This window comes from Dermacentor albipictus, chromosome 1 (assembly GCF_038994185.2).
Source record: "Dermacentor albipictus isolate Rhodes 1998 colony chromosome 1, USDA_Dalb.pri_finalv2, whole genome shotgun sequence".
Taxonomy (NCBI): domain Eukaryota; kingdom Metazoa; phylum Arthropoda; class Arachnida; order Ixodida; family Ixodidae; genus Dermacentor; species Dermacentor albipictus.
The window spans coordinates 489679532-489689662 of NC_091821.1; the positions used below are offsets into that span (position 1 = coordinate 489679532).

Here is a 10131-nt window from a genome sequence, read left to right on the forward strand (position 1 = left end):
ATACCTATACTGTATCCTCGACAGCGTCCGGGAGAAACCGAGGTGCCCAGCAATTGGATCGTTATGTAGGACGTGCACTAGTTCTGGACGCAGCGCTGAGGGAAGAACGAGAAGGTAGTTGGTGTGGACTGCTGAGAAGTTCTTTACTAATAGGTTGTTTTGAAGCGAGAACGAAGACAATCCTCGCTTAAATGTCCTAGGGAGAACGTCGATGTGGCCTTCCAAGTACTCGACGAGACATTTTAGCTCCGGGTCTGATCGTTGTTGTTCAGCGAAATGTTCCGCGCTTATTCTTGCAAGGAAGGCGGCGTCATCTGGATCATCTTGCGGCGGCGGGTCAATGGAGACACGTGATAAGTAATCGCCATTAGAGTGTTTTCGTCCGGGCTTCTAGGTAACAGTGATGTCGTATTCTTGTAGTCTGAGGCTCCACCGCGCCAGTTGTCCTGAAGGAGCCTTTAAATTCGCTAGCCACCCCAGCGGTTGATGGTTGCTGACGACATGAATGTCCTGTCATACAGGTAAGGACGAAATTTTCTTGTAGCCCAAACGATGGCGAGGCATTCCTTTTCGGTCGTAGAATAATTGCCTCCCGCTTTTCACAGCGACCGGCTAACGTAAGCTATCACACGTTCAAATCCGCTTTTCCTCTGGACTATAACGGCACGGAGGCCTAGGCTACTCGCGTCTGTGTGGATTTCTGTATTGGCGTACTCGTCGAAGTGTGCAAGTACCGGTGGCGACTGCATGTGTCGTGGCGCTCTTTGGCCAAAATTGGCCCTTGCGCCATAAAACACCACACATCATCATGCGTCATTTGAGTTCTTCAAATGTGTCGGCCTGTGGCGTTTCATATTTGAACTCGACATCGAACTTTACTGTGGGGATTGTCTCCTGAAGGTCGGGTGGACTCCAGGTTTGCTGATGACGTAGTCTAGAAACAGAAGCTCATCGTAAGCGAAGCGGCACTTTTATGGCTTCATAGTGAGCCCTGATGACTTGATGACCTCTAGTTCTGTCGCAAGTCCCCTAAGGGGATCGTCGAAATTTCCGGCGAAGGCGACGACACCATCCAAGTAAACAAAACAGGTCTGCCACTCCAACTTGGCCAAAACCGTGTCCATGACGCGCTGGAACGTTGCAGGCGCCGTGCAGGCGCCGTGTGAATGGCATGACCCGCCGTGGTTGCTCAGTGGCTATGGTGTTAGGCTGCTGAGCACAAGGTCGCGGGATCGAATCCCGGCCACGGCGGCCGCATTTCGATGGGGGGACGAAATGCGAAAACACTCGTGTACCTATATTTAGGTGCACGGTAAAGAACCCCAGGTGGTCGAAATTTCCGGAGTCCTCCACTACGGCGTGCCTCATAATCAGAAAGTGGTTTTGGCACGTAAAACCCCGTAATTTAATTTTTTTTGTATGAATGGCATGGCCTTGAACTCATAGAGGCCATCTGGCGTGATGAAGGCGGCCTTTTCGCGATCTCTCTCGTCGTCTTCTATTTGTTATTAGCTAGACTTGAGATCCATCGACGAGAAATATTTAGCGTTGCAGAGCCGATCTAATGCGTGGTCTATCCGTGGGAGGGGGTATACGTCCTTTTAGTGATCTTGTTTAGCCGACCACAATCGACGCAAAAACGTAGGCTTCCGTCCTTTTTCTTCACTAAGACAAGAGAAACCCACAGGCTTTTAGGCGGCTGGATGATGTCGCGCATTTCATCTACTTGCCTTATAGCTTCCCGTTTTCGCGTCGAAACTCGGTAAGGGCTCTGGCGGAGTGGTCGAGCGCACTCTTCGGTTATTATGCAATGCTTTGCGACTGGTGTTTGTCGAATCTTCAATGACGTCGAAAATCAGTCTGTATCGTCGAAGCTTACTTATGCTCGAGCTGTTGCTGCTTAGTCATGGGGAGACTTAAATTTATGTCGAAGTCTGCTTCAGGAACTACGGTCGTCGCGGTAGATGCGGCAGAATCCGAGGGGACAAACGCACTGCTCGTTTCCAGAATTTCTTCGATGTATGCGATCGCCGTGCCCCTGTTGATGTGCTTAATTTCCTGGCTAAAGTTTGTCAGCAAGAGTGTCATTTTTCCTCCGTGCAGTCGAACGATTCCTCTTGCTACATAGATGTCACGGCCGAGTAGAAGACGTTGGTCACCTGCGATGACGCCTTCTACGTCTCCAGGTGTTTTGGTGCCGACGGAAGTGATGAGGTTGGAATGTGGCGGGATGCTGACTTCATCTTCAAGCACACTGAAGGCGTGTTAACTACGGCAGCTCTCCGGTGGTATCACTTGATCTTCCGACAGTGTTATCGACTTCGATTTCAGGTCGTTGATTGCGCGTGTTGGTTCTGAGAGCCCTTGCCGAGAATGACGTCTCGTTAACAGTCTTGGAGGATAACTAATGTAGCAGGGTAGGTCCGGTCGTCAACTGCAATTCTGGCGGTGCAGTTTCCAGTCGGTGTTATTAGGTGTCCTCCAGTGGTCCGAATTCGAGGGCTTTCCCAGGCTGTTTTAACCTTCTTCCACTGGGCAGCGATGGGTCCACTTATGACAGAGTAGTCGGCTCCTGTGTCCACTAAGACAGTGACTGCATGGCCGTCGAGAAGCATGTCGCGATGAGTGGTTCTTTGTCTTGTGTTGAAGTTAGGTATTAGGTGCTTGTGTAGGTTAGGTGCTTGTGTCGGATCACGACTGAGTCGTGTTGAACTGAAGCTGAACGTTGCGTCGTCTTTCGTCGGTGTACTCTTTACTTCCAGACTTCGTCGGGATGGCCGCATCATGTTTATATGTCGTCGAGACAGGATTTTTAGTGTCTTCGTCGGCGGCGGAGGATCGTCGTCAGTTCGAACAGCAGCCGTGGCTCCATCAGCTGCTGCATTTAGTTTTTCGTGTATAGACTTGCAGACCGGCCCCGGGCTGGGCCAGTGTATGGTGGGCGTTGCAGCGACAACTAACTACTTGGTGAGGGCGAACGGGGTGGGCGTTGAGAACTCCACTGAGTGGCGGTGAGATAGTCGGCAAGGTCACGCGGGCGTTCCCCAAGGTATGGACGCGGTGCGTTGACGGCTAACCTTCGGAGTCCCAAGTAGCGGTATGCACATCGGCGGTACACGTGGCCGGCTTCTCCGCAGTGATAGCAGAGCGGGCGGTGATCAGGGGCACGCCAAATGTCCGTCTTCCTCGCGTAGCTGCACTGGGCGACGGGTCGGCGTGCTGGCGGCGGCGGCGGTGGACTACGGAATTGCAGCATTACAGGACCCTGGTGCGACGGTGGCGTAGGTCCTCTTTTTCGGTTGGGGCAGCGGCTATGGTGTTTGCATTTCAGTAACCCCAAGTGATCGCTGAACCTCCTTTTTGACGATGTCGGCGATTGAGACTACTTGAGGCTGTGACCTAGGGGAGAGCCTCTGCAGTTCCTCGCGAACTACCGCTCTGATGGTCTCTCGCATGTCTTCACTTCCGAGTGATTGAACATCGGTGTAGTTTCGGCGATTATTCTGCCTTGTGCGCATATCGAGTGTGTTCGCAATGGCTGTTGCTTTAGGAAACAGATTCAGCAACAGTCCTTGGTGGGTTGCGTATCCATCCGGCGAAGAGCTCCTGTTTCGCCCCACGCATTAGGAACCAAATTTTCTTCCCCTCAGGCATATCCGGAACAGGCGCTTCATCTACTTATTGAAGGTCGCTATGGTCTCGTTGGGTAATTGTAGTTGGGCTTCTGGCATAGCTTCGGCCATTTCCTTGCGCCCCATGCTAGTAAAAGACAGCAGGAAGCCGTTACGGAATAGGTTCCACGTTGTCAGGGTCCACTCGCTTCTCAAACCACGTTCTGGCGGCGTCTTCTAAGGCGCAGTATACATGCCGCAGCTTGTCTTCGGAGTCCCAGTTGTTCAAAGACGCGATTCGTTCGTAGGTCGCTAGCCAGGATTCTGGGTCTTCAGCCAATGATTCATGGGAAGATGGTTGGTCCCGAGGTTGTTGCAGCAGAATAGGGGACGCTGGAGCATCCATTGGTGTTGTCTTGGCCGCGCTCTTCTTGGTCTTCTCAGGATGAAGTCCGTGCTCCGGGGGCAGCTGTTGCAGTCGGCGGCTTGCTCGATATTCCGGGATGATGATGGTGTGGTCTTTGCCATCCGGACTTGGATCATTGCTTGTCGGGGGCGTCCGGTACATGAACGAACTAGCACCTCCACCAGATGCCACGTGGTAGTGCCGGTCGAGGAAACGGCAGCAAAAAAACTGTGAATAGCGAAACTTTATTGTACGAGCCTGTGCCCACAAAAACAGGCTGCACTCAATGCTCAATGAAAGCGGCGAACACAGTCGGCGATTGTCGAAAATCTGATCAGCGAGTCAAGTGCGTCGGCTTTTATACATCAGTCATCGAATGTTCCAGAGTAATCGCTGGGACCCGCATGTCTTCTACAATGTTCTAGCAATCAGATTACACAAGGTTCGGTGACAGAAAGTGGATGGAGCCATCGATAACATTCCAGAAACTTCGGATACACGCAGGCGCGTCCTGCGCTGTGTGATAACATTTATTAGGCGGTGAAACGTGGTCGCCCGATAAAGATAAACTAGTATACGTGTCAATGTTTTTGACACTTATTCCGAGGCTATTTTAGACGTCAACAAAATTTCGAAGTGGGGAGAGTGATTATACCATAGATTGTGGCTTTTTATGTAAAACGGGAAGAATTAGTACTTACAAAAAGGATTCGTTTTCTGTGCTTACCAAAAAACGCTGAACGGTCCTCGTTTCAGTCTGTCAATTTATGAGCTAGCCCCGTGTTTGACTGCGTAATTTTGAAGAACGACAGAGTACCAATTTGTGCAGCTCTCTATACTTTAATACACAATGGGACCAGCGAAGGTACCCAAGACTGATGCCGTCCCACCTATTTTCACAGGGCCAGCGTGTACGACGGCACAGATATAAAAACGCCATGTTCTTAGAAGTATTGGGTTTTGCGACAAAGGAGAAATGACTGTGAGCAAGCTACGCAAAATGGCAATTTCGGGAGGGAAAAGCCTGTGTCGGCACAGAGCAATCAAAAAGGAAGTCCTAGAACTGAAGTAGATCTTAATACATAGCTTTGCAGAGTATTTCGTACAGAGCAAATTCCTAAAATCATTTTATCCCCTAAACAGAAATTCTTTAGCCAAAACTGTTTAATGAGAGTGTCGAATTATTTATCGAATGGCATCAAAGCTATGACAAAATACGCTGTATAACATCTTAATTAGCCCGCGACAATATAAAATGGGCTCATGAAAGTGCGACGCCGTTTACTCTTCATTACTGTTGAGATTTTCTTTCAAACATGTATTTCTGACTCAAAATTACGAGAACAACGAAAATTCAGAAAGTAATGAAAAACTGAGGCATGTATGAGAGCTCGAGGCTCTGTGTTCTTGAAACAAAGGGGTGCGGTGAACTAACGAAAGAAATTCACGGTCAGCAGTAACATTAACAAGCAGGCTCCATATTTACATTCGCGCCTCCCCGCAAAACATCCGCAGCGACACGATTCACTAATCTAGCACAAGCGGCAAGTTCTATTTGCGTAGTGCCAACATAGTAAGCCTCCGCCAGCGCCCTCTCTTCTCACGCATACTGTCCTAATCTGTCTGTAAAGGCTCCGTCTAGGGTCAGTCGAGTAAAGAGTCTGCGTTTCACAAGAACATTTCACCGCTTTTAAACAATTGAGCTCTATTGGTTGCACAAGAAACTTTCTTCGATGCGCGCGATGAAGTATCCAACGGAACTTCAACTATCCAACGGAATGTGCTGACAAGATAATTCAAGCAATTGTGTCCAAAGTGCGCCGCGCGAGACCGTACCCTGCCAGGCCCGTGTGATAGGGCTTCCAGCTGTTTACTTTCTAAAGTTGGAAGGCATTTTGAATTTTCTGTTTTGTCGAAACATTAAGCACATGTTAAAGCGGGCACACAAAGCGCTGGGGTGCACTGCTTGTGACTAGGTGCCCATGTGCGCTTGCAACCACGCATGGCGGGTGATATCTGCACCCAGGTCGCTTGTTGCGGAAGCATTTATACAGAGCCTCTCGCCGCCCACGTTGTCTTTGACGCGAAGAAAAGGACTCCCCGAAGGGTATCGCGCTAAAAGCAACCGTACTGACGCTGTCCACAACTCGGTCAAAATTTCGCTTTTACACCTTCTAAGAAAAAACTTTGCTTAGAATTGCGCTTATCTATTTAGCTTAGGAGCTCCGCTACTGCATATATACCTTCTCTGAGCTGCGGAATGCGATACCGCGCAATACTGTTTGTAGACTGCAGCGATACTTTTTTAAACTCTGCCTAACATTCGTCTGCACAAAGTGCGCATCAGCAATCCAGTTCTGTTTAGCCGATAAGTCAAGGGTACTTGATTCTGCGACCAGTGTGCCGACCCTTCATTCATTGCCGAGATGAAACCGCAAATCCATCTTTCCGTTGAAAGTAGCAAGGTCTAAATTAATATTTATAAAATACGTAAGATAAGATTGATAAGTAAGATAAGTCGCATAAAATGCTGTGACGATAAAAAATGAGTGGAATAATATGCGTCGAGGTGAAAAATCACGCAGGTTGGTATTGTTTCATGACTGCAACTGCGTGACCAGATACGCGTTGAGCAAAGGAGGGAACAGCCCCGGGCACCAACATCAATAACCGTTTTACAAATAAAGTTTATTCGTATCCTATCCTACCAAAGGGTACTGACTATCACTTGAAGTTTATTTAGAGACAATGTCCACTCATAGCGAAGCATAACAGTCACCTGATGTTATCCTTTCGGTAAAGTCAAAGGCACCTATCAAAAAAGCAACCTTTGTATTAAACGGATGATTGGTTTCTACTTTCTAGAAATAAACTTCAGCTGACAGTGCAATATGTGGTGCCCTCTCCCTTCACTGAGCCAGTGTAATGCGCAGCGCTGCAACTGTGAAGATACAATGCATGTGTGTTTCTTGTTTTTCAGAGCGTTAAAAATAATCCTAATGTTTTGTTGAGTAAGCGCTTATCTTCGAACCACGTCTTAATGCTAGTAAGTAGGCGTTAAATGTGCGATAAGTTTTACATGTTTCCTGGATATATAGACAAGCTTAAAGAAACTGCAGAGGTACTAATTTTAGCTAGTGAGATATGCCTGTTTACATTAGCTGGATGAGAACCATTCGTTTCGCTTCTTTTGAGTTCAATAAAAAAGCCTTACACTACAAGGTAAGTGAATGTACGAAAAAGTACGCAATCGTTTCTGTTACGCTTTACTCACTTCAGTGAGCAAGATATATGAGCGAGGTGTTCACTAATGTCTTTCCCGCAAAACATGTTCAGGACTACGTACCTGTAGGAATCCCAGCTCAAGACGAAAGGGCAGCATGAAGTTTGAATGTACTGATGCTGTGCTGCGACGTGCATAGGGGCTGCATTTTCCGATGGTTCGTGCCACATTGCTCTGCAGGGTTCTTACTATGGCCTCGGAGCCGAAGACTGCGATGGTGGCGCCGGCAACCGCGGTGGTTCTTCTCAGTTCACACGTTTGCTGGTCAGCCAACTCCTGTTGCGTCAGGCCAAGGGCGGCCAGACGCAGGCCGCATGCGCGGAGTCCTGCGTCGCAGACTTCCTGCTGAGTCACTGAGCAGCACAGAAGCGAGCGGCCGACGGCATCCACGGCTTCGCACTGGGGAGACCAGCAAAGATTGTGGAGGAGGTTGCGCCACACATCGCTAAAGAAGAAAAAAAAAGTACGACAGGGAAATGACTTCCAATGGCGTATAATTCGCGTATTTATTTTATTAACATTTTACCCAGCGCGTGCCTCTCAGGTCTGTAGTCAGTAAGTCCTGCTAGGTTCAATATTTAATTGCCTTCGGTTTTCTGTGTTCACGTGTAGCTCTTCGGGTATGTGTAAAATGTGCAGTGTCGGTAAGAAAGGCATTTTCGATGTTTTTAGGACCAGCTGATATATTCATTCAGAAACGTTCGGGGGTACGGAATGTACGCGCATGCTTTGCCGTTGAGCCGTGGTTGCCAAGTTGCCTTTTCGGCAATGACCACTCGAAGGAGACGCTTATCCAGCCAAGGATATTTATATATGAACATTTGAAAAAAACCTGCTGTATGGAGTGATTGATTTTTTTAGTATTGTCTTAGCGTGCATAAAAATTTACTCCAATGCGAAGCTTTATTTTATTCGTCTGTGTATATTGGAGAAAAGCAATGTTTGCGGCTCTATTGCTTTGTTTCACGTGTCGTGAAGAACAACTGTCGATTGTAAAATTACACACTTGTACACTTAAGCGTCATAGCGCGCCTTTATTTGTATGTTATAAAGGGGTTTTGCGTATTTCGGAGCTTACGCTGTTTTTTACGGGAAAAGCTTTGAGTATGTTCTTGAGAAGCGCCCGCCACAGCTTTTGGTTTGCGACCGGTAATACGACGCATGCGACCAGAGTTTATGGTGCCTGCTATTCCGGTTGTATCGACCTGTCTGAAATATGAGGGTTGCATGATGCAATTTAGGAGTTAAAATAGTAGCTCTTCTTCGAATGGTGCTGCGAGGAGAGTCGGCTTCTAGCTGGGTAAATATTCAGTAGGGGAGGAGCTCTGGCCTGTTGCCCACGCATCTGGTCGTTACATGGGCTCGAAGTAAGAAAAATTCAAGAATATTTCACACGTATTTACAAAGATATCAAATTGAAGTGTTGAGAGAAAGCACTTATTCTCATCAATATATTTACATGATTCTTGCTGTTGTGTATTCCTCATTTCTACCCGCACTGTGCACATGTTTCTCCATTCATATCGTGTTGAAGACCACTGGAATTGTTTTCTGGAGCCAGGAAAAATTATAATGTTGATAGTGGGCCGATTACACGGTTTCATATATCAGAACGAAAGGTCGAAGTTGTAGTTGGCTGGAGTAAAATACGTGGTGCGATAAAGAAAGCTTTTCATGCAACTTGCTGAAAAAAGATCTTTCAGCTGTTAAAGAGTTAATCTCTGTCGAACGTTTGGCTTTTTATTTCAGCGGTGTACCAAATTAAAAGCGGTCCCTGCGTTAGATGTGCCCCTAAGTATTGCGCACGCGATCCTCCTTTACTAAGTACTTCCTTTGAGAGATTTAAAGCGTCCCATTTTCAAGACACCGAGAGGCCGATCTTCGGGACTTGAGCCACCTTGCGTCCGCAAAGTCACAAAATACAAAGGCAATAGATGCACTTGAGTTTGCCTGACCGCAGTAGGCGTATGTGCCGGAAAGGAGGTGTGGATGCTCCCGTAGAAGGCATAAAACGTGTTACTGAAGTGTCTCGTCTGATTACGGTATGTGCACTTGTGGTTTGTAATGTCTGCACATTTCGCGTACTGTTGCTAATAACACAGCGTTCGCGCCGCGGTACGTTTATGAGGCCGGCTGGATCTCGATCGCTGTGGCCGCTGCATGCTTTGACCTGATTCCAATGACCTCACCTGGGCGTGATCTTTCGTCGTTTGTGCCTGTTGTCCGTAAGATATCGCGAAGACGGTTTCAGCATATATACATATAGCATTGACGTGCCATTTCTGTCCGAATAAAACACTGCGACTGTGTTCAAATCATGTGATACCAAATAAGGAATAAAATATATACTGTTGAATATGGGCTTGCTCATTTTCCTCCACAGTTTCAAGCTTTCACATTTTTCGAAAGCTCACTTCGAGTACTTTGCACGTTATTACATGTATATCTTGATAAGTATGTCACATTGTCGCCCAGTAGTGACGGGGAAGGAGCAGACCATGACGCAGCGGCGAGACACAAGACGCACTGAGCGCGCCCTTTAATTGCCCAGAAAAACACGATGCACATGCTGAAGGAAGGGGACAAGCACATTGATAGTAAACGAATAACAGCGCGAACTAACGGGGACGAGACGAGGATGCGCATCTGTGTGTTGTGCTCGTGCATCTGTGTGTTGAGCACGTGTTGTGCTCGTCAGGTATAGCGGTACTATTTGCTCCTTGTGAATCAGAACCAACTACCCACCGAAAAGCCTTCACAAGCGCGCGTGTCAATGCTTAAAATTAGATATCCGGGTCAAGTGCGTCAGTTATCTATAGGCGACTCGTCGA

At 47.8% G+C, this 10131-nt stretch overlaps 1 protein-coding gene across 1 annotated transcript in view; it reads left to right on the forward strand.

Annotated features, from left to right (window-relative positions):
- LOC135912854 (uncharacterized) overlaps positions 1-9656 on the forward strand; it is a 132485-nt gene extending 122829 nt beyond the window's left edge. Inside the window, exon 8 of the mRNA XM_065445430.1 lies at positions 7481-9656. Coding sequence (XP_065301502.1) covers positions 7481-7657 — 177 coding nt within the window. The 3' untranslated portion in view covers positions 7658-9656. The remainder of the gene's footprint in view (positions 1-7480) is intronic.
- The last annotated feature ends 475 nt before the right edge of the window (positions 9657-10131 follow it).